The sequence below is a fragment of the Numida meleagris genome, chromosome 2 (assembly GCF_002078875.1).
Source record: "Numida meleagris isolate 19003 breed g44 Domestic line chromosome 2, NumMel1.0, whole genome shotgun sequence".
In the NCBI taxonomy this organism is placed as follows: Eukaryota; Metazoa; Chordata; class Aves; order Galliformes; family Numididae; genus Numida; species Numida meleagris.
In genome coordinates, this window is record NC_034410.1 from 111419820 (window position 1) to 111445304 (window position 25485).

The following is a 25485-nucleotide window of genomic DNA, read 5'->3' on the forward strand; positions in this document are numbered from 1 at the left end:
AGTGTTTTAACCATGTCCTAGTGATTCAGAAGGCTTAGAAGTTTGTTAGCAAATTTGGAAACAGTTATCTGCATGTTTTTTTCATCAGCTAGACTGTCCAGAGTTCTGAAATGGTTCCCTATTGATCCTGAGATTTTGATCTATATTGAAAGTCTTCACATAAAATTTTTACAGAATATATTAGGTTGATCTGTAATTTTTCTGGTTCTTTATCTACGGAACTGTAGCATCATGTCTAGATTTCTACTGGATGTTAGTGGTTTTTTTGAACATCAAAAGTATTATCTCAGAATTTAATGACCCATTAGTTATGGATCTTTACCTAGTTGACTTTAACTTGTCTCCATGCGTAAGCAGTTCTTGAAGGTAAAGATGCCAGCTGAAGTAACTGTGTATGCTTGTCACTTAAATTTTAATGAACATCTGGATCATTTCTTAGATGCTACTGAGAAACAGCTTTGTAGTAAATATGGTCTAGTTTTGCTAGTCTGGCCTGTTCACCTTTTCTTTTCTTTCTTCCCCTTTCTATCTCCTTCTGTTTTCTTCTCTCTGTCCTTCTACCTTCCTCCCCCTCAAAAAAAAAAAAAACCATGCTAAGCAGTAAGTAGTTATGCAGCTTGCCCACATTTTTTATATATAATCTGGAAAATGACCAGGAAGATTCTTTTCATTAGAGGAATGTGATAATCAGTCTTCACAAATTGTTTGTAAGTGAAACTTTGGTAAGCCCATGATGTCAATGACCAGCAGTTCTTATGCGAGTAAAAAGGTGATGTGGAGAAAAAAGCATGTACTGTTTACTTGCATAAGGTACTATGAAACTAAAATAAATTTTAAGTTGCAGATAATGGTGCCACAGGAAACAAATGTTCTTTAAGAAGCTTTTTAAAGGCGATTATTTTCAAGCCTTAGAGAGAAGGATGGGAAGGATATTTCCTTCCTGCACTATACTAACAGCATGTTACAGGTGTTCTCACAGTAGAGCATACTGCTAGAGACATGGAAGAACGCATATACTAGCACAATATTTTTTAAAAGAACAAATATTAAGAATCCCAAAAACGCACTTAGTTCTGCTGACTTACTACTGAATTTGAAGGGAGGTGAGAATTTAAACTGAAATACAATAGCTGTTTTTGAAACATTACAAATACTGATATTAAAACGTGACAAATACTATACTTAATCTCCTTTCCAGAACAAATCATAGCTATATTGATCTAGTAAGACCAAATGCATCGAATTATTGGAATGGGATGTATGCAGAAAGGAAGACAACTGTGGTTAGTAGAAGCAGTTAAAGCACTTACATGGATATCTTTAGATACCGGTAATGAGTGGGTTATCACTGCAGTTTTCAATGCAACGGCACTATTTCAAATAAAAATAATCGTTTATTTCTATTTTAGTGTGGAGATAGCACTGTAGTGAATCAAGTTATAAATAAGATATTTTTGAGGGTAGTGTGGTAGTAGCAATGAAGACGTTGTTCTAGTTCAAGAATGCCATGTTGATCAGCTGTGTCAGGGACGTGAGAACGAACACCGTGTTTAGCTTATCTGAAGCTGAGATATTGGAAACGCTTACAGACTGTGAACATCAACTTTAATTTTTTGTTTTGAGAAAACATTTCTTGTGTCCTTATTTTCAAATGTTCCATGTTTAAATGATGTGTTGAATTGTCTTGATTCTAAAATTTATTAGCTAGCACGTAGCTGTAAAAATAACAAAAACTTGCTTTTCTGCAAAATAGATGCCACAGTGAGTGTAACTTATGTTCAGTGTATGAGCAATTAAAAGAATGGTAGCCCAGTATGGTATTTCTTACTAGCACTCTGGCTGCAGATAAAATCTATGTATTTGCAAGCTGTTTAATTTGAGATTGAGTATCTAGGAATGGCTTTATATGTGTAATTTAAAGGCAGCTTTATTTATATATATATATAGTACTATTTATATATCAAGAAATATAGCATTATTACTGCTTGGGATTTAATATATTTAGAGGGACAAACTCACGACATCCTTTTTCCTAAAGAAGCTTTAAAAAGGAAGAGTGAAATACCAGTGTGTTCATATGACCTAGAGAGGTGAATTTGGTATTAGTTGTCCAGTCCAATAAGGTTTTCTTTGTTATTTTTGTAATAGTTAACTTTTTTATAGACTACTTGGAAAGCAGGGAACTAGAAATTGTGTTACAGTGTCTTTAAGTTCTGCTTTAAGTTAAAGGGCTTGGTCAAAACCTAAGTGCTAGGGTTGTCAGGAGGGAACGAGTAATTTAGTTCAAACTAACTTACTTTTGTTGTTAGGTTTTGCCCTGTTAAAAGGGCCTAAATACAGAGCTTTCCTGAGTAGGAAAAAAAAATGAACTGGAGGGTTTGGTTCTCTTAATAAATGTTTTGTAAAAGTATTTTATCATTTCAGCTTTGCAGTGTGGTTTGATAGATGCTAGAACAGTGATAATTACCTAAAATGACAGTGTCTAAAGTTAACATTCCAAGGAATGGCTTTAAGTATATTTGTATCCTTTTGCAAGGCATTTCGCAAACTCTTTGATAAGATCTGTATCAGCTAGAATTAATGACTCAAGTGTGGTGTCCGTGGCTATTCTGTGTACTGTATGTGCAAAGTTAATAGTAATTCTACTTTCTATAAAGGCTTGAATGTATTTTTGTATGTACGTAAGTTCTGATGGGGGCTGTTCACATATAAGTAGGTCTCTGAACAATGTTATTTACATGGACAGACCACGTGAGTAACTTTTTTTTCTGTCTTAGTGATTTAGAGTCTAGACGAGAAGTCAAGAAAGAAGAAGGTGAAGCATTTGCACGAGAGCATGGGCTTATCTTTATGGAGACATCTGCCAAAACTGCTTCCAATGTAGAGGAGGTAATTTCGCTTAACACTGGTATTATAGTAAAGCAGTTGTTTTGAATTGCATTCTGTAGTTTGTACAGATGCTATATTCCTCTAGGGTTTGGATTTATTAACTTGAATTAGCTACTTTTTTAATGTATAGTGTGAGAAAATGTGGTCTAAATTATATCTGATGGCACAGCACTAATTATATTGTTGAGATTCCATTACCTAATGTACTTTCAAAAATACTTGACCAGTGAAATGAGTGCACCAGTCTGTCTCAAAATCTTAAAATTGAAACTAGAATATATTTGCTAGTCCAAAGCAAGACAAGCTCTCAGTGTCCTTTATAGATCTAACTTGTTCTCAAAGACCTTTAATATTTCATGTGCTCTTCAGAGCAAGCTATTGTGATGCTTCGATATCTCTACTGTAGAACAGTTTCATTGTTCCCCTCCACTACCTAGCAGGAATCTTCTTTGCTGCAGTTCACGCGCAGAATTTTTTTCTGTCCTCTGGAGAGTTGCTGAAGAGATCATTGTCTTGGTTACTGTAGTCTGTTATGTATTTGAATAATGTTAGCTTTTTCACTTTTTTGCTATTTTAGAGTAAACAACTGAAGTCCTTGAAGTTTTACATATAATTCATATTTCTGGATATAGGTATCTCACCTTGATTTACCACAAGTCTTTCTTGAACAGTGATAGTTGCTGACATCAGCCAACAACTAAACACCTGCTCAGTTACCCACTCTCCACTTGTCCAATAGGTTGGGAGAGAGAATCAAAGAGACTGAAGTGAGGAAAAGCTCAGGGCTTGAGATGAAGAAAACAGTTCAATAAGTGAAGGAAAGGGCACGAAGGAGGAATGAGAAGGTGATGGGAAGAGGGTCACTCCCAACTTCACGTAAACAGATTGAGTCTCTGAGCGAAGAGATTGTTGCCCAGAGACTTGCTGAGTCTCTGAGCAACAGCAACTTTAGAAAGGCTACCCCTTGGTTTTTTTTTTTATTGCTCAGCATGGTTGTTGTATGATATAAAGTACACCTTTGGCCAGTTCAAGTCAACTGTCTGTCTGTGTCTCCCCTGGTGCCTTGCCTACCCCAAGCCTAATTGCTGGGGCGGAGGGAGAAATAAAAGCTTGATATTATGTGTGAAATGTTCAGCAGTAGCTAAAATATTAGTGTGTTACCAACTCTGTTTTGGTCACAGATCCAAAACACAGCACCATGCAGGCAGCTATGAAGGAAATTAACTCCATCCCAGCCAGACCCAATGGACAGAGAGCTCCTGCTGAGTTGGTGGTGCTATGCAAAGTAGAAAGATTTCTTCACTTGACTTTCAGGCCCTCAGTTCCTGCATCCCAGCTTTTTATCCTTGTTTACAGTAGCATGACATAGTTCTGTTTTTCATACTACCTAATCTGTTCTTACTCATTTCCAAAGTAGTTCTAAATGCAGGATGGTGGACAACCATCTTGGTATATTTTAAGTAGTAAAGCCTTCTCATTTTGTAATATTTTATTTTTTGAAAAGTTACAAAAAGCATAGTGCTTTCATTTACTTCATTCTGTTTTGTTATTATGTTATTCTAACATTAGCACCTTTTTCCATGACAAAGAAATGCTTTCCAGTGGATGCATTGTCCAGTACCTAATGCATCTATGATTATCAAAGGGAAGAGCAGCATAAAGATCTTTTTCAAATAAGTTTGAATAGAATCCTCTCTTCCTTACGATATGAATGAGTGAGTGTGTAATTGTACTCGCTTTCTCACTCTGATGGAAAAGCCTTAAGATATAATTTTTGTAGTGCCAGTCAACTACATTCCTTAAATGGTATTCTCAGTCGACGCTAAAAGAGGTAGCGTGATGTAGAATGGTTAGAACTGAAAGAGCAAGATCTTAACCTCTGATCTAATAAAAATAAATGAGAAGAAACAGTAGACACAGGAAGTGAAAGGTATCACTTAATTGCCTCTTCCTTTTCCCATGTAATTTCTTAGGTCAGTGTGCTTATTCTGAACTGTTCTGTATCAAAAAAAATAGAGGAGAACAAGGGAATAAATAGTGTGAAATGGACAACATTAGAGGAAAGAACAAGCGGTATGCAGAACTGAGGCAGACGTAGAAAGCTTCCAGTATGTGACTTCAGGACTGGAAAGAAATGATAGTGTTGTTTCTAGCTGAGGTGGTAGAAAATAAACAAAGTTTGAGATAGCTCAGCTAAACTTAGCTAGCTGAAATTTTAAGCAGAAGAAACCTGTGGCCATGCTTCCACAAATCTGTACAAGATAATGGCGGAGTCTGACTATATCTTTAAATGAACAAATCCGCATCTATCATTGTGGGTTTGTTTGTTTCTCTTGGCTAATCCTTATTTATACCACTATGTAGTGCTTTAGTCAATATCTAGCCACAGCAACAGTACCATGTCCTTTTTGGTGCTTGGATCTTAAGGCAGTTCTAAAATGTTCATTGTGTTCTGAGAGGTTATGGATGCCCACTTCTTGGAAGTGTTCAAGGCCAGGCTGGACAGGGCTTTGAGCAGCCCTGGTCTAGTGGGAGGTGTCCCTACCTACAGCAGGGAGTTTGGGACCAGATGATCTTAAAGGTCTCTTCCAACCCAAACCATTCTATGATTCTTCAGGATTATTATCTTCTAACCTACATCTCAGATGGGAATGTTTAGCTGTGGTCAGTATTGAGAATATCCTGTTAGCTGTTCATCTAGTGCAAGGCTCCTGTTTGCACAAGAGGCCATTAAGTGGGAAGTAGACGTAGGCTTTTCCTTCACAGCTTCTGTGGAAGTTTCTAAGAAATCAGCATGGCCACAGAGTTAAATCATCACATTGCATATGGAGTGAAAGGCTCTGAATCATTAGGAAGATTAAAAGACTGGAGGGAAGTTATTACTTGTCTGACTGTCATTTGATTGCTGCCAGAAGACCAGTTATGGTAGCCTCTTCAGCCATGTTGTATTTGTAGAAAGTTTTCATAGTTTTGTCCACTTCTTTTTAGTTCCTCCTTGTAGCCATCAAGATAGATAAAGAGCTATCAATGTAACGTGATTTTTGGGTGCTCTTCTTCTTCAGTGTTTTCTGAACTGTATACATTAGACTTTTTTTTTTTTTTTACAATTCTGTTAAAATAACTTTTTAAATGTTTTGGAGATGTTCTGTAATGTATGCTCTAAACATGCCTGTTGGCTTTCTCTGATTGGGATACTTTTTCACATCAGATTTCACTGTGTGAACTTTTTTCTTTTAATTTATGCTGAAAGTAATCTAGTGTTAACTTTTAGATTTAGTTACTGTATCTGTTATACTTCTCCTCTACCATATTCACAACTTATAGGCATAGTGTGTGTTTTCTTATAGTGTACTCTGAAGTGCCATTTGCAGAACTCAGTGTCTCGTGTATTTACTTTTCTCCTAAGAAAGAGTTGTGATACCTGTAAGCTTTTCACTAGTATATGCACAGTTCTAAGTTTCAGACCGCAGGCATGTCTATACTTGTTTTAATCTAAACATCAGTTGCTTTCCTACCTTGCATTAAAACTACACATAACTTTATTAAAGACCTTTTTTTCTCTTGTTTGCAAAAGACGCTAACAACTGTGTTGCATTTTTCAGTAGCAATTCAACAGCAGTATACAACTGTTAGTTTTGGTTTTAACTGGAAGTTGCAGTTCAGAGCTTGCTGAATAGCTTCTACTTGGGCAGTGTCCATCACTTGTACAGGTAGAATAGGATCGTCTGCATGAACTCAGGGTAACCATGCAAAATAGCACTTGGTAGTTATCTTTGCATCCCTGAAACACCATTTATTTGAATCCATTTACGTATGCTTATTGTGAAGAAGTAAAGATTCCTAGCTGTATTTGGAAAGCTGGAATAACTTCGGGCCTTCCTCTTGCATTCTGTACTGCTAGTTCAATAACAACTAGCACAGTCATCCTTAAGCAAAAGAGTTTTCTGGTTACTGATCAAACCAGCACCTGAAACCATCGCTGTTCGGGAACTGATCTCATTTGAGTTAGACAGTGATATGCATATCACTGACTCCTGGTGTGAGAATTTGTTTCAGTAAGTTGCTTCCCCTATCGATGGGATTATATAGTCCTATGCCAAGCTTTCATCTTCGACTATTGTCTTTGTTGTTCCAAGTTGTCTGCACATAAATAGAATGCATTAATGCATTCATTATTTAGGATTAAAACTGAGTGGACTAACCGTGTCAACTCAGCAATTGAGTAATTCAGCTACATACAGCTGGATGGTCCTTGGGCTGTTTTGTTCCAGCTGTAACTTAATTTTCTCTTCAGACAGTTTCTTTCATACTTTTGCTTAAATGGAAAATGAATATTCAAACCCCCTGTATTTTCAACGGGTACTACTCAATCACAGATAAGGGAAGAAAGAAAGTCTTTGTAATAGTCTACAGGCTAAAAATGAAAATCCCACAGAAAGATGAGATGATTATTATCAGCTTCCAAATTAGAACTGATGTTTTCTAGAACTGTGTTCTTCCTCTCTTTAAATACAACGGCTGGTATGCACTAGCTGTTTGACCTGGTGATCTAGTTAGCAGAGATTTAGTTAATAACATTTGAAAATTTGAGGTGTTAGTAGCTTTAATGGAAAAGTAACATATAAGATGCGATCTGACTAGAACTTGCAAAACAGTGCTTTCTTGTTTGTGAGAGATTTTTGTTTAAATTAGGTTTCACTTAAGTTATATCAAAACCAGTATTTCTTCGAGTTCCTTGAAGCCCAAGTTCTGTGACACTTCAGCTGTGAGAAGCTGATTAGGACCGTGTCCTAACTCTTCTGTAAGTAACAGTGGGTCTGCCACAGTTCTTAGGACTTTGGGACATAGTGAGGCATCATCAGAATAAAAACTCTCAGCTGAGGCTTCCAGGCTTTATGGAAGAGTGTGAAAAGTATTAAATGGCTTCCTACATGAGCCATAGATTTTGCTTGACAGATGGATCCTTACTCCTGGGGTTTTAGCTTGTTTTTTTTTTTTTCCTCAGATGCTCCATCCTTTGTTCAACAGCAACTGCAGCACTTCCTGAGACACTTCAGGATCTAGTTAATATGCTTCTTCCCAATAAGTTTGCCAGACATTGCACAAAGCAAATTGCTGTTTTGGGTCTGTGCACCTTCACTTTCAATATAAAGCTATAGATGTGCTAGGACGCTTGATGGGGCATGGGTTCACTGTGTAATACTCCCCTACTGCTTGATAATTAACTCCTCTGTAACCATTTTGGAGTACCAGACTTCTTTCTGAAGATCATTTACTTGTGAAAAGCGTTGTCTTACTGTGCATAAAACAGCTGCTCAGAGCTTTGGGATCCCATTCTATGAAGCGGCCATCTAGCGCCACTTACACTCGGGGATGTAGAATGCCCTACTGAGTAAATCCATTAAGTCCATATTGTTACACTGTCCAAATGCATCCTTCAGTACTAGAGCAATGATCTATGTTGTATCTTACTGCTGAAGGAAGGAAATTGGGGAAGAGGAATTCTAGCTGTTGGCTGACCACAGAAGTGAAGGTCATGCTTTAGAATTTGTAAAATGCGTAGCAGTTAAGTGTTCTTGATTTTTTTTTGAATGTTTTCTAACAATTAATAAAGAATTCAAACTGATTTGTATTTCAAAGCACTAAATTTAACTTTAATATAGCCACCAGAGGGCAGCATATTACATGATCTGGACATGCAGAACCCAGCATGTATTTATTTTAAGCAAAGCACTTTAAAATATGAGTTTTGAAAAGTATCAGTTATTCATTTACAAGTTTTTCGTATGTGCATCCTGCAACTAAGTCATCAAATACTCATCATGGCAGTAGCTTTCTGAGAAATAGTGTGACATTGCACTTTGCAAATGTGGAAAATACATCTCTTTAAGACATTATTTGCACATCTTGTCACATCTGCTAAGTGAAAACTAAATCTAGCTGTTCCATAACATGCATTCTGGTGCCTTTGTCTTATTGCTCTTCCTGCGTATATCTTAGATGGGACAAAAGGAGCAGGAATTTATTCCCTTTGCTTTCATCATTGTTGTGTGTGTTTGTTTCTGTTTTTACCAGTAATAAACCCATTCTTCCTGGTTTTGTCTCAGGAGTAGCAAACATACATTACTTGTTTAATTTGTTTGATAAAATGGACGTTAAACTTGATTTAATTTTATAGTCAGTGTTTTTTTTAGTAGTAATTTGTTTTAAATTCTGCATCTGTGCTGTTGGGTGGTGGTTGTTTTGAGGTTGGTTTGTTTTCTAAGGAAGGTATTTTGAGGTTTCTTGATATCCATTGGCAATATGATGTAGGAAACTCCTTATGCAAGTGTCCAAAGTGATGGTATACTCATGTATTGTAACTTAAAACCATCCTTTGCTCTAGGTGCAGGTGAGACAACAAGCAGATCACATCTTACAAGACTCACTTTTCCCCACTTGCACAGTAATGTAACTTTCCTCAGCAGGGTTTTACTCTTGTCAGTGTTTCAGAACACAAAAATGTTGTTCTGAAAGAAATCATGAAATAACTTCTTTAAACCTTTCTTTAAAATGTAGTACTGGTAGTCAAGCATAAAGACATCAGTAGCTTTCGTGATTTAGGAAGAGTAAAACCAGGAGTTAAACATTAGATGATCTTTGAGGTCCTTTTCAACCCAGGCCATTCTGTGATTCTATGTAGGCATATTCCAGAATTTACATTGTTGTTTTTTTTAATTTTCTTCAAATGTAGTCTAAAATTTGTGTATTTGGAAGTTTTTCATACTCTTTACATTGCTCATGAAAGGAAGAGAGAGTTTTGCAAGTGTAGTAGGGACTTGCAGTCTTCTCAAGTGATGGTGTACAAAGCCAGTGTGAATCTAGTACCACCTGTCCTGAGGTGGTGGGAATAAACCTTGATGGACCTGAGCTCATCTAGGATAGAGGGGCTTGAGTGTCTTTGTAGTGTGCTTTAGTGGCAATGGTGTTACCAGGGTGTGCAGTACGACTGCACTAGGGTTAATGGACAGCCAGCCTGAGTCCATGCGGGCTTACTGGTTGAAGTTTTGTGTTGTGTAGAAGTGGCTCAACTGCTCCTGGATCCAAGTTGGCATATGAAGTGCTACAGCTGTGTTCTTGTAGTTCCCTGCACATAGTCTAATAAATCCAAACTGGGTTTGAGGGGAAACAGCTCTGTCTTTTTGTGTCCGTGGCTCAGTTAATCTGCAAACTGGATAAACTGCCCATAAATAATGGAGAGTTTATAGTATACTGTATGTTCCAGATAAGAGTTAGGACATGCAATATAAAAAGAGATTTTTAGAAGAGGCCAATTAGACAGAGTTCACCTTCCTGTCCTTGCTAATTGGGACACTAGCATACAGTGCCAACATCTGATAGAATATCCCTAAAGTGACTAGAGTGCTTTTTTAGCAGGGTTCTCAGGTGGTTATTTCAAGTCCACTCGTACTTTGAAGCATAAGCTTCCCTAAAATACATGGATGCAAAAAACAAATGGATGTCTCAAGGGATACAGGTCTTTTCATGACTGATTAGTAGTAATTTTTCAGAATCCATGCGAACTGAAGAAGAACCAAGAAGTAGATTTATTAGTTGGTACAGTCTCGTGAAACCATTGTTTTCAAATAGGAATTGTTTATATGTGGCCCAGTATAGCTTGGCATTTTGCCATGCAGATACTGCTACGTGCTGTTTTAACACCAGTATTTGGTAAGCCTGAATCATGGTTGGAAATTTGGTAATCAGATGTTCCTTTTCCAGATGATTGAAATGATAGAACTGAGGTAAATGGAATATTTTGATTTTTTTTTTCAGACCAAGACTTTCTCAGGAAATGCATTTAAATGTTAAAATACACCATCTGTACTGAACTCAGTATGCTTTTTTTTTTTTTGCTTTGTACAGTACATATGTAATAACTATGTTGAATGGGGCGTGACCCAAGTGGCCCGAGTGTTGTTAAATCACACTGTGTTTCCCCATGGGCTCGATCATTTTTGTGAGGGTAGATGCATTGTTGCAGTGATGTGTTCTTGAACGTAGTACCCAGAAGATACTTTCTATTCCAAACTTTGTATAGTTTGGAGTTTGTAGTCTGATAAAATTCTAGATGGTGGGTCTAAAGCAATTTTTATAGATGTAATTTAATTCTTGTGAAATAAATTCCAAGAGCCTAAGTATACTTAGCCAGCACTAGTTCTGTAGTTGTTAGATGTGCCAATTGTTAAGTGCTTGTTTACATGAAGTTATCATAACATGTTTTTAAGACTCCAAGTTCTGCTTAATGCCCTTCTTAAACGGGAGTGAGCCAGCATCCTCAGATGTTCTTGGCATATACCTTTCAACAGGCCCATGTTTGAGGCTGTTACAGTAATTAGTGTGTTATCAGAAGCCAAGATAAGTTTGATTTTTTCTCTTATATTGAAAACTTCAGTTTCTGAGAAATTTGAATCAATTCATAGTTGGCCGGAAGCCAATTTTTCTCCTCAACTCTAACGCATGTTTGAAAAACGAACTCACTTCCTAAGTGCCTTGTGAATCTGCAATGATTAATTCTTCTCATTATTTTGCTGCAAATTCTCATGACCCTCTGTGATGATTCGATCACCCACTTAGAGTTTATGCATATTCATATCTTTCCGCTCCTGCCGCAGTCGTTCAAGTCTCCTTCACTGGCTGTGGTGTGTGCTTGGTGCAGTAATTGAGCTGCAGTAGATTGATTACTCTGGGGAGCTGTAAGGCCTTTAAAGGTGAAAACATATCAGTCCTGTTAATTAGGAAACAAAGCTCTGGTGGCAAGTTCAGCAGTCAAATGCTTCCAGTGTAGAAATGAGGAAAGGTATGATTTGTTCCTCTCCATGAACCCTGTTTACTTTTTTTATATTTGAATTAGATCTGTATTTGCTGTAACAGGCCTGTGCAGAAGATAGCATACCTTGTATGATTGTATAGTGATGGTATTTTAAAATAAAAATAACTGAATATTTGATATTGCTTGCCATTATTAGCTGCTGTTAATCACCTCTTAAATTATACATTGTCTTAGACATTATTTGACCTATAAAGTTAAATGTGGGATGAAAAATGGAATCGTTGATCTTAAACTTTGACCAAAACCATCCACATCATTCACTCTTTCAGACCTAGTATCGAAGTCTTTTCTCTGAATCAACATAATAAATTTTCAGAAAACATAATAAAATTTGGGGTCTTTCTTTTCTATTATTAAGATGCCTATTGCCCACCATGTGCAAGATTAATTAAAGAGAATACGTTCTTAAAATTAGGTGAATATTAAATGATAGCATAAGGTTTCATCCAGCAGACAGCATCCTTACATCATCATTGTAAGTACCCTGTGGTTTTATGTTGCTAAGCACTCTAATCTAGAGTGGCCTATTACAAAGATATTAAGGGTAGGGGAAACCATCTGCCACGCGATCTATCCATAAGGGTCAGAAATAAATAATTTAACAGTAATTTGTATATCTTTTTCCCCCCTGTAATTACTGGACAACAGATTGTAGAATATAGTTGTTATGAACAGGCTACTGTTTTTGTAAACAGCATATGATCTGTTGCTACTTCAGGGTAGGTTACAGGATGCTGTTGGCATACCTGTTCTTCTCAGGTCAGAAGGAAAGGTCTCGCGGAATAAACTATACATGAGATGGACTGCAGTTAGTATATCTTATGCCAGGATATCACATTCACTGCTCTACTGTTTTTTTTCCATCTGTTGTAGGCATTTATTAACACTGCAAAGGAGATCTACGAGAAAATCCAGGAAGGAGTTTTTGACATAAATAATGAGGTAACTTTTAGTACTCTAAACACGTGATGTTTTTTCTTCTTTTTTAAGGTACAAATTTCACCTTCCTTAGAATGCTGGACAGTAAAATATTTGTCTGTTCCATTTGGATATAGAATTGTCTGCTATTGTGATAAAAATGGATTAAAATAAGTGACCCTATCCATCCATGAAGCATCACAAAATAATATAAATCCCCAAAAGAGAAGAAAATCCACTTTCATCCACTTCTCCATATGGTGTCATCTGTTTTCAAAGATAATTTTCCACTATGTAAATGGAGGACCATGTTGATATGCCAGATGCACTCCATGAGCTGTCCAGTGTAGAGGAGGGATTGCTTTGAGAGTTACATAAAGGTCTTTTGAAATGTTCCTGGTTTAGGTGGCTGGATTCTGTAGGGAATAAAAGATTAGCCATTTTGTCTATGCACATTACTGAAATTACAGATTATCAGGGCTGGACTCTTTGGCTTGTTTTTGTGGGGGCTGTGGCATGGAGCAGGGAACACTTCGGTAATGCAAGAGCCAGGAAAGCCATATCACCTGTCTTAAATTTTCAAGTGACAGTGCTCTTGAAAATGTTCAGCAGCCCCAAGATAGGTTCGTGGCTCTAGAAGAAGCAAGCTGAAATTCAGAGTTAGTAGAAATAAATATCCATTAGGATCATACAAACGTTCAGGTAGAATTTACATAAAAAGTAACACCGCATAGAACAGTTCAGCTTTGGCAGTGCTACGTGATCAGTCATCTCTGGTGCACAAATTTTTTACCTCATGTCTCTAAATATCATTGCTAAAATGCTTAGTAAAAGCTCGTGTGGAAATCTGTACTGCTTCTCTGCCCAGGACTGTCAGTCTGACACTTCTCTCTAGCCTGCTGGTCCTTGCAGAGGTGTTCAAAGAGCAGTGAAGGAACTGTCAGGACTCAATTAAACTCACCCCTCTCTGCTCAGTGTAGAGCTCAGCATAAGACCATTTTGACCAGTAAAAATATTGCTGTTCTGATTTTACAGAATTGATGAGGAACTTGTAGCTAAGTAAGACTTGGGTAGTAATCATTCAGACACTAATTCTGACTGAAAAATGTGGGTGTGCATATATGGTGTTTTGGCAGAACACCCCTTCAGTTCAGTTTAGTGATGAAAAAGTTAAAGTTGTCTTTAGCATTTTAGAAAATACACACCGTACAATACAAATTGGACAGTAATCGGTGTCTGAAAAAGCATGCTCGTTCTATCTGTCGAGTTTCATATAGTAGCTGATTGCTTTACTGTGCCTTATGGAGCTTTGATTGCAATATGCTGTCAAGAGCCAACAGTCCGTGCTATTTCTTTGGCTTTATGCCAGGTCTGGCTCCTCGATTCCTCAAGAAGTTGCTACCAGCCCAGAGGGGGCAAAACCAATGAGCCATAGGGCATGCTTTTTATTAAAGAGGAGTCAAAGAGCGAAAAGAAACCACATCAGCTGCTGTCAATACTGAGCTAGTGCCAGAAACCCCAAGGCTACTACTGTTGCAGAACAACTGCCAAGCACTATAAATCTGAGATTTACTGTGACGCAAAGTTTCCTTAAGAGCTTAATTTCTGAAGCTACTGTATTACTTTTCTCAAAGTGCTGTATTTTTAGGTAAAATCCACTTGAGGGAGTGAGGGTTAAGATATAAGTGTGATTTTGATGAATGAAAGAGCTATGCTGTGTGTGGGTTCTTGGCAAGTAGCCACGTCTTTCGGGATCATAGAAATTATTGATGACACAGAACACTCGTATGCCCTTAGCCCGTACAGCTGATTCAACACAGAAGGAAATGCTGTCTAGAGAGGAAAAGTTTTATACTAAACTATTAAACTAATGGAGGTTTTGGTGAGAGGGGGGAGCTTACATGTTCCTGGCAAACGCTAGGTATTTTTAAAGCCTTATGCCATGCAGTATTCACACGTGATTCTTACTGTGTTTTCATGCTAGGAGCTTAAGGTACAAAGTCTAACATGGAGATAAAATTTAAATGAGAAGGGAAGGAACTTCCTTTAAATTATATTTAATTGTTGCTAAGCAAAAAAACATTGCTGTATTTACTGCGTGTGTTAGGAGAAAAACTTTTCAGGTATATTTAGTGTTGTGCAATAATTATACTGTGTATTAAACTTCATTTCAGGCAAATGGCATAAAAATTGGCCCTCAACATGCTGCTGCTAACGCAACACTTGCAGGCAATCAGGGAGGACAACAAGCTGGTGGAGGCTGCTGTTGAGCCCGTTTTTACTTTCTAGCTGCCTAGATGGGGCCTACTAACTTGTTTGTTCACCCTTCCCTCCCTCCCCCTGCCCCGCTCGCCTCCACTGCAATTCAACTGAGACATGAAACTTGTAAGTTGGTTTCCTGTTGCAGAAGAAGACTTTATCCTTCAAACTCTTGTATAACTTTGAATAAATGGTTAATGTTCACTTAAAGACAGATTTTGGAGATTGTATTCATATCTATTTACATTTAATTTCTAGGTCAATTGATGTGATTATTTTTGTTAAATGTTGTCTTGTGCCCTTGACTACGAACTGAATTGTATTAAACACTACAAAGTCATCTGAGTATTTTAATCGATGTAGTTAGGTTTCCCAGTTCCTGCGGTTACCTAATGTTTAATATTGTAGAGCTGTCCTCAAGTTTTTTGTCGATTTTCAAGGCTATAAAGAGAAGCAGAAGGACTCTTTTAATTCTGTATTTATCACTTTCTGTATATATAGTTTAATAACCTGCTTGGGTGTACTTGCCAAGCTAGAATTCTTTAATGCATTTGCATAAATTCTATACTACTTAGAGCTTGAAAACTACAAAAGCATTAATAGAAATTGCTTGGACGCTAAATTTTAAGCCTTTTTGACATTGTTAGCATGTTCATCCTCCCCTGCCATTATCCTGAAGTCCAAGAAAAATGCTTAATGTATATTACTAGAGGCTACATACGTGCTATCTATTTTAATGCCAAATGTTTGCTGTTTGTCCACAATTTCCACAGCACCTCTTCAGAAATGGATTAGCTGTTTGCCTTAACGAATACTGTAGGTAAAAACAGAGTGAATGAAAAGTAGAGGAGGAGTTGATAAACCTAAAATGGCACATTATAAAAAGGTTAATCTTTTCTTAATGTTTTTTCTTGTTTACCACTTGATTTCTAGGTATATTTTTCATGCAAGGACAGTTTTTTCAACCTAAATGTACAGTGGTTGTGTAAAGTTTTCTTTTAGTGACAACTTGTAATCCTAAATATATGGTAAGCATCTTGTCTATTGTGAAGAGGGTGTGAAAATAAAATCTGCCAGTTTGGAAGTCTTGATGAAAATCAAATCTGGAAATGCTTTGGCACTTATTATGGTGGGGAGGAGCAGGGGGGGTGTTTTGCCTCAAATGAAAGGGTTGCAACAGTACAAAACAAAATCCTGTGTTTAAGTGTTTCTTTGTTATAGTACAGAATATTCATGTCACCTTTCCTACAAATGATGGAGCAACAGTTTCCACCTCATCCTGTTTATATAACTTGCAGATTAAAGGGTGACAGTAATGGTAGGCCATGCTTCATGTATCTAAAGGAAAATAAAATGACCGCAGAACTTTTGTCTTACTGGACCAATACTGACTGCACCACAACACTGGGGGACATGGATCCTCACGTCATCCATTCTAATTGTGAAAACTGAAACATCAAAATGAATAAATTCCAGTCTGATAGGTGTAACACAGCAATGGTTCTGAGATTAAATAAAGTTAAAACAACGTGTGGAACCTTTTGTTTGTGTATTGGGGAAGGGACAACCACTAAGGATTTGTTAATTACTGACCCAAATCTTTCTTGCGCGTATCGTTGTGTTCAACTATGTGTTCACTCTATGCACAGTCAGCTGTGAGCTGTTTATTATGTATTTGGACTTATAAAACACAAATACTGCTTCAGTTAAGTTTGAAAATTATTGCGTGACAGTAAAACCATAGGGCTTGAGTTGCAGTGATGCTTAGAGAAAACTGGTTTGTATTGACGAGGTGCTCCCAAGGAAAAATGAACAAATGAGAGTGCTTGTGTGGATTACCTGCTTGAGGATTTGGGGAACTGGCAGCACTTCAGAACTCGGTTGCTTAAGAGAACTTGGGAGAAAAGTATTCTCTTCTGTGGTAGCCTCAGCTGTGTGACAAATGACAATAAATTTCTCACAGACATAAAAATTGTCACTGTTGGGAAAGCAAAGTAGGGGAATTAGTACCCTAATCAAGAACAAAAATGCATGCTGTTTTTAAGTGACGATGACTTAAAGCTGGGATAGTAAGCCAAAGCTTCTAACATCTACTCTTTAGTGAAAGCGTGAAAGACATTGAACTGAGCAGGAATGTAGTTGATTTTTGGGGGGGAGGGGGTGGAGGGGGGGGAGATGTGCTGTAAATTATTACTGTTGCATGTGCATATTGATTTTGATCCTGCTGGTTGATCCTGTCTTACATGCTAGTCTTACACTGTGTGTTATGTTCGCGGTCTGGTACTTTCAGAGAGGAGCTAGAACAAAACTGAAGGTTCCTCGCACTCTGGCTGGCTTTTTGTCGCAAGCTTTGTGCACACATAACCCTTCTGTTTCCTATCAGACATCTGTATATTTCTGTGGCGTTTCAGAAGCCGTTGATCCTGTTTCGTCATACTAGAATTTGAAAATTATACGGCACGGAATTGAGCAAGATTTAGCTGTACAGCACGTGCTTTACAAAGTCATTGCTACAGGTTTCAATTTTGTTTGTAGATGAGTGACTGATAACTAGCTTTCATGTGGCATGCCAGTTCTTTTATTGATTGCGTTTTCATAACCAAGAGATGAAATATTTCATTGCTCCCCAGCGACTGGTACAGCTATAATGTAGGACTACTATGAACACTGAAAAATCATAGCAAGGTGCAGTTTCATTGTAGTCACAATTTACCATGTGGTAAAAACTGTAGTTAACTTAGTAAATTTGGAGTGACACATCCTCTAAGCATGACTTAAGACTCATCTCTCCTATTTTTATTTAAAATGAGAAGCTCTGGGAATTTTGGCGGTTGTTTAAGAGTGATTAAACTCCCCTTCAATCTTCTACCTCTGTGTTTCTCTTGATTTCAATTATTCTGATTTATTGTTGTGCAAGATCAGACTCAGTGCTGACTTAAGGTAAATGACTGCCAAAATACTCACTGATAAAATAATGAGAGGCTGTCCGAAGGCCCCGGCCGGCAGTGCTCCAGCAACATTTCCCTTTTGTTACATTACGCTTATTGTAACACTTGGTTAATTGTTTGTTGAGTAGTAAAGGGCATGTGTTTAATTGGGGAAAATTGTTTCTGCCTTAAGAGTCTGTGTATTATAAAGCTAAATCTGTTCTCGGGATGAGGGGAAACAAACTCTTACCAAGTTTTAAGCGACAGTTAAACTAATTTTGAATGAGAAAAATGTGTATTAAAAATAAATTCAAGTTTTGGCAGTAAAGGACTTAAAAATAGTTCCAAATGAGAGCACCCCAACATGTCTTCACGTGCCACTATTATTATCAATAGGATGTTGCTTTTGCTGCTGCTGATTGTCCAACAGCTTTCTTGCTTTTTTCTCCTCAGTCAAGTGTTTCTCACATTTACCTCTTTTTGTCTTACCTGTTTGGATACTCTTTCATCCAAATTGGAATCTAGTGAGTAAAGTGCTGCTCTCCATGTTTGCTGCTCCACGTCCTTTACACTTACACCTAAGGGAATTTGCCCAAAATGAGGAATTTTTTTTCAGGGGGGAAGGGGTATGCTCTGTTGCTGCATGAGGAAAGTGTTGCTTAGACTCTCTTAGACATTGCATGTTCTGTGTGTACTGTTTTTCATGGGAAGGGAAGTAATTTGCCTATTCCTTTTCTACTATTGAGTGGAAGGAGATAGGGGAGAAAGAGGAAGGCTGATGGGTTTTATTTAGATCTCTTAATAAGTATGCTTGCTGATGCTATGCTTAGGATTTGTATATTCTTAGTGCTCTTTTCCCTTGTATATGCTGCTTTTTTTCTGCCATATTACTGCAGTGTAACTTTAACAGCGGTGATTTATTTTAATATGGTACTGAAATCTCCATTTGTAAATAATCCAGTCTGCTGCTGTGTAAGTAGCTGATGAAATGTCTTTACTGGGTCTGCTGCCTATGAAAGAAACCACAACATTAGGCAATAAAAACTACTAACAGAATGTTACAAAACCAAGACCATGACAAAAAAGCAGCATGCTTTGGATCTATCATTTTTATTCTTGGGACAGATTTTATTATTTTTGGAACTATTACAAGACCTATGTTAAAAATTGTGGATGACAAGAGGAAACAGACTCTTGGCAAACATGGAAAACCAATTACAGCGTATTACCGTATTCCCCTTCCAATAAAGGAGGGGCTAAACCAAAAGTTTATTCTTTGCTTAGCAGCTGGGGAAAAAAGTGCTCCAGCATTAGGAGTGGTTTGAGGAAAGAGACTGTTAGTGCAGTGCTCTTACTGCGGGCAGTCCCAGCTGGAGAAGGCAGTTGTATCCCAGCCTAAAGAAGTATGCTGTTGTCACAGGAGCTCTGATTAAAGAAATCGCTATTTATACTATCAGGTATACAGCTCACTTACAGATATAATAATAATAATCCATGTTTGGCTGCAGCCTTCAGTGCTGCCAATCTTCTTGTCATAGTGCTGCTTCTGAAAACTTGTTTTGACAAATCAGCTGGAACGTGTACCTGATGTTCAGATCTAACTGCTGCGTCACAGGGCTCTGTGTGATGCAGAAGTGTAAGATGTAGTGGAAATCAACCCTAAAGTTTACACAGAGGCCAGAGTGTGACAAAGCATGTTCCTCCATTCGGACTGCTGTCCCAGGTAACAGCTCTTCTAAAACTGACAACAACAGCATGAATGTAAATGAAGCAGGGCAGCAACGTGCATTTGTGCTGTTCCTCAGAGCGTAAATATGATTTTACGGTTCCTTTTTTAAGGATTCAGATATAAAAGTTCATATTGGGCAAAATTGTGGCATTTGGTGCACTACCACGGGATCCCATTAGCCTTTCTTAAGCAAAACCCTATACTACATATCAAACTAACTGGAAGTTGACTTTTTCTGGGCTCAGGCAGATAATGCAGGGAGGCAAAAAAATCTGAGAGGACGGGCCGGTCAAAAGAGACCAAGGTGCCTGTAACAGTGGTTAATTGGGGGGTAATGCTGCCCCAGTTGCAATACTTAAGGAAACCGCACACTTTCTGATTGTGACTTGGGAGGATATTTCCAGATGCAGGACATGTTTGAAGTAACATCATTTACAGGATGGTTAGGTGCCAGGGGTTCTCACGTCAAACAAAGTGTATAGAGTTGCTTGCTGGTTTCCCAGTAATGTGGCAGAGGGGAGAGGGAGGCTCCCAGTGTTACCCAGCAGTTGGGCGCTGCCACCAGTGTTGCAAGTGTTGCTGCTGTGTATTTGCAGCATGGAGCTGCTATGGTAATGTGACCAAGGGGCAAGTGACACATGGTAACACTGCGACCAAGGGATGAAAACCCCTGATCTGAAGTCAGGCTTGTGGAGAAGCTGTGGGAGCTGGGCAAAGTAATCTGCAAAGAACTGGCTCAAAAAACTATGTGCATCTACAGAGAGCAGTTGGCTGGGGTTGTTGCATACAGCATAGCTTTGTCTTGCATGCATCTGAAAGCAAAAGCTTTTTCCCCTGTCTTTTATATTTGTTTTGTAACGATGGATAGACCTTATTCAAGGGGTGATGGTTAGGTTCACATCAAAAGTACGTGAGAGAAAGAATGCCAGCACAAAAAAAGGGGCTTCTGGTGTCCTTGGGAGTCAGTCTAGCCAAACAGTGCGTGGCTGACTTAATGTAACTGGTCCAAAAATCCAGTGGGTGTTTTCAGCAGTTTCTTCTTGCCTCATGTTCAGAGGAACATGCCTGCACAGAAAGTAAAACACTTGTGGTGTTGCCTGTAGCGTTGCTATGGAGCGATAATGAAGTTTGTGAAGTAACTTCAGAGGAAATGGCATCCTCAACATTGAAGAAAATCTAGTTTGTATGATCGTGTCATGATACCGGCCTGCTCAGATCTGCTGCTCTTTTCTTTCTGGCTTGCAGAGCTCCATGTCTTGTGTGTTTCTTCACGTCTTTGATACCTCACTTTTCTTCCTCTTTGTAACTTCTCTCCGCCTTTCCTTGTCTTTTTTTTGCAGGTGGGTGTCTATTCAGGGGAAATGATTCAAGGAGCAGGGTATTTACAGTTCCCTGTCCTTCTGGATGACCTTTAGTAACTCGCTGAAAAAAAGTGCTGCTTTGGTTTGCTTTTTGCACAGGGTATCATTTCCTTGGCTATGGTGAAGAGGAGAAATGATACTTGGGAGAGCAGGGGGATGACATGACACAGGTCAGTTAAAAGCCAAAGCGGCATTATTTCTTTCACATTGAGGAAAGTTCTGTCCTGCAAAGAGGTGTAAGCAGTCTTGCTTGATGACCTAGCAGAAGTTTTATTTAATGCACTATTCCAGTTGCACTGAAAATAGCTTCATAATTTGGCTACTTTGGATAAAGCAGTGTTTGCTCGTAACAGTGCTGCTACATAAGCATAGGGTATGTAGGTGGCCATAGCCCCATCTGCTTTACTGAGGACCTGGGAGATGCACAGGGCGTGCAAGGAAATGAGCTGAGCTGTGCCTAACAGGTGCGCTGCAAGCTGAGCAGAGAGGTGTAGGAGCCTTTACGTGGAGAGGGGGGCAGCGTGTGATGCTGAATCATAGAAAGGTTTGAGTTGGAAGGGACCTTTAAAGGCCGTCTAGTCCAACTCCCCTCCATCAGACAGACGTGTACAGCTAGATCAGGTTGCTCAGAGCTCCATCCAGCTTGAAGGTGGACCTGAGCATCAGCCTGCTCAGAGGCTACCAAATCCCTTCTGCGAAGAGTGCAGCCTTGATACTTGTACTACTCTGTAGCTCACTGAGCTCATCCCCTAACAGCAGGCTTCAGTACAAACTCGTATAAGGAAAACGCAGTGTGTATTAGCAGTTTTTTGGCCAGGCACCATCCTGGTGGTGCATTTTTTGTGGGTATTTTGGGCTTTATTTTGAAGGTGAATATAACCTCAATTCCGTCCTTGCACCTTTTCATGCTAGATCAATTGCTGCTCGCAGTGAAAAGCAGTTTTCCTTCAGTATCAGCTGAACTCACAAAATCAGTAAGGAGGATCCCTTCAGGGTTGCAGTAGAGGAGAAGCTGCTCCTGCAACTATTGCTGTGCGAGCCCAAGATTAAGCCTGCTCGCTGCAGGGGGAAGGTGACGTCTCTCGTTATCGGGGCGCTGGGAGCCAGCCTGCCCTCGAGCCGGCTCGTCTTCCTGCTCCGAGAGGACTGAGGCGTCTCTCGGAGGTATGCAAAGCAGCAGGGCGATACTCGCAGCCTTATCAGCGGCTATCAGTTGGATCTGCTGTTTGCTCCAGACTCCACCTTTGCTTGGAGAGAGCTTGCGATGCCATGAGGTAATTCTTCCTCCCTGCTTGCTTGTCCCGGCTGCCGTTCGCCCGTCGTCCTGTCCCGCCCTGCTGCGAAGGCTCCGCGGCTCAGGGCTTTGTCCCTGCCCCCCGTCAGCGCTGGTGCAGGGTGCCCGTGGGGCGGTCAGGTGCCGCACGGGGCCCGGCTGCCGCCGAGCACGGGCGCTTCGTGCACGGGCGGGAGGTGCGTCCCGCTCAGCCGGCACGCCGGGGCCGGTATAAATCCGCGTTATTTTGATTTACCACAAATTGATTAGGAACAGGTCCGGCCTCGCGTACCATAAACACCTATTAAACCGAAATAAATACGTCTACAGGGAGCTCGAGTTAAACGGGGCAAGCGGGAGGCGGCGGCGCGCCTCGCGCACGGCGGCCCCACGCAGCCCGAGCCCTCCGCGGGGGGCCTCGCCCGCACCGGCCGTGAGAGGGCGGCGCTCCCGTTGGCCGGCGGCCGCGCCCAATCAGGGCGGCGGGGGAAAGCCCGGCCGCGGAGTGACGTCGCTCGCGGAGCGGCCGTTGGGGGCGGCGGGGCGGGGCCGCCTCTGACCCCTGCGCGGTGCGGCCGCTGGCTCTGAGGCGGCTCCGGGAGGCGCTGAGGCGGTGCGTGGCACCTGACGCCGGAGCCGCCCGCAGCGTGCCGGCTTCCTCCTCCTCTTCGGGCAGTCCTCCGGGGAGCTCCGCCGCGCCCACCTGCCCGGCCCGGCGCTGCCCGCCGCCCTTCTCCGCACGCGTCCTGCGGCCGTAAAATGGCGCCTCCCGGAGGCACCCCGGGCGGGGCGGGCCAGGTGCGGGCTGTCCTGCGGGGCTGTTCTGCGCCGTCCGGGCCTTCCGTGGTGCCCATCTGCGGCAGCAGTTCAGCTTCGCAGTGAGTGAGGGAACAGAAGCAGTGAAGTTAAACGTTGTGATCCTGAGGTGGCTGGGCTGCTGGACTTTTATGTCTGTAAATATTTTAATGAGTAAAGGTGTTTACCATCAAACGCTTTGCTTGTGAATGTACCAAAAACCTCTCAGGATCGTACCCCTACACACCTTCTGTATTGACACTGACTTTGCTCGCTATGAGCCAGAGTGGCCTCTTCTAGAGGGGAAAAAATGTAGAGAAAAGGGAAATTTCTCGCCAACTCACCTTGAGTGAAAGCTTTCCATGGACGATTCATTGCTACTTATGAAGCTTTAAGCATCACAGGTCCATCTTATGGGCACAAAATAACCTTACCTCATTTCTCTGCCTCTTTAAACTCGAGGAAGTGCTTAAAGTTGAGAGCGGGCGCGGCGTTTGCCTGGGGAGCGCCCTGGGGAGTGCTCTGCCCGTGGACAGGCCGAGCCCACACGGGTGTGTTGGGACACCGGGATCCTGAGCTCAGTGCCTGAGAGCTTGGAGTGAATGCACACAGCCGAACACCTCTCCTGTCACCTCCCGACATCCCAGCTCAGGTGGGCGTAAGTAGGTGCAGAAATATAGGTATTGCATGTTTCTAGGTACGTGCCAATAGTATTTATGCGTTGGAAACTCCCCTATGGTGAGATGAGCGGCAGCATCTGAGAAGCACATAGGCCTAATTGATTCCAGACCCAACCAGCCTGGATTTTGTTTCCTCTTATTCCAACTTTCTGACCTTGTAAAAATTATCTTGATTGTGTTATACTAAAACAAGGCCATGATCCTGCAAAAACTACCATGTGTGTGACTGCTGGGCGGCACTGAGTGGAGCACTGCGGATGGAACCAATGCTGACAGCACTCGGCCCCAAGTTCGCTTGTTTGTTTTGCTTTGCTGTATCTGATCGTGGTGAAGCAATCGTCTTGCTTCTGCTGAACGCAGAATCTGGGTTTTCATTTTTAAAAGAGGTAAAAATGTGTAGCAAAACGTACGAGGTAAGGGATATATTTTAAATCCTCGCAGGAGTTTCAGCTCTTGGAGTTTTATGGCATTTAGACTTGGGAGAGATAACAGCAAGGATTTAAAATACTCACTGCCTGTAAGTTTTTCACCACTTTTTTTTTTTTTTTCCTTGTGTACTGGAGGTCTGTGTATTTCAAAGAATTGTTTCTAGGGCTTGGTATGAAAGTTTAAGGACTTACTGCCTTTGATGGTAACTTTTATGATGCCGTTGTGCCTTTGCATGAAAAAGTAATAAAAAAGACCTAGGGCAGTATAAAGCATTTGACGTGTGGCTGTCTTTGGTGCTGGAGAAATTCTGAGCATAACTGTGTTTTCTGCCTGACAGCAACCCGAGGCCCACCTACACCGATCCTTTTCTTGTGCTAACTTCTTCTTGCACTGGGAAATCTGCAGCTTGGTGGCCTTAAACCCCTGTGAACGCTTGTAACAGAAAAATCCTTTCCAGCATGTTGGGATAATTACGATCCCTTTCATTTCTCTGAAGGTTTTCCTTTTTATTCTTTTTCAAGATCAAGAATAAACTGTATTTGTGCCTTTATCAGGAAGTCTCCCATGGGCGGTCCAAGTGAGCACTGGGATTGCCTGTCTTATAGCAGGAGGCTTACGAACAGCAGCTCCAGGTGGAAGCAAGCCTTCTCCTGCTCCTCCCTCTGCTCTGCCTCCCCATTCCTTGCAGCCCTGAGGACTGAGACCGAGCTGCAAGTGTGGGAAAGCCATGGCCACCTGGCTGAGGTACCACAACTGCCTTTACCTTAGCTCACTGACATACAGGTGTTGCAGGGAATTTTCTTGTATATAACGTAGCACATTGACTGATCATGCCCATACAACAACAAAATGAACAAAAAATTAAGCCTATCTCTAGCAGCTTTTATGCATCATTAAAGCTGGTTTCTAGGAAGTTGGTGTGAACACGTATGCCATCTTGTTTGAACTTTTGAGCTCCCTTGTAAATATCTCTTGTTTTCCTACAGACCTCAAGGTGGACGTGGAGAGTGGTAGATTATGTATCAAATACAAAAAAAAAAAAAACTGACAGCATGTGCAGTGTCCTGGCTCAAAATTCATGTTAGTAACTTCCTGCGCCAAAGATTTAACAATGAATACTAGTGCTGATGCTGTGTCTTGTTGCCTCTGTCTTCCAGTCACTGCTTTTCTAATAAGTTGTACGAGAACTTCAAGTAAAATCCTGCCTGCTCAGAAGCAATGGTGTATCCCTTGCTCTCAGTGCTAAATATAAAGCATGTTCTGGCTTGCATTTTTTAAGAGAGAAAACAATTGGTCTGTCGCTTACAGGTTGTGTCATCTGGTGCAGCGGTACTTACTGCGCAGCTCACTAAG

At 40.4% G+C, this 25485-nt stretch overlaps 1 protein-coding gene across 2 annotated transcripts in view; it reads left to right on the forward strand.

Annotated features, from left to right (window-relative positions):
- Positions 1–16475, forward strand: part of RAB2A (RAB2A, member RAS oncogene family) — a 42306-nt gene extending 25831 nt beyond the window's left edge. For both annotated transcript variants that reach the window (XM_021386577.1, XM_021386576.1), the window contains exons 7-9: positions 2778–2889; positions 12635–12703; positions 14854–16475. In XM_021386577.1, coding sequence (XP_021242252.1) covers positions 2778–2889; positions 12635–12703; positions 14854–14949 — 277 coding nt within the window. In that variant the 3' untranslated portion in view covers positions 14950–16475. The remainder of the gene's footprint in view (positions 1–2777; positions 2890–12634; positions 12704–14853) is intronic.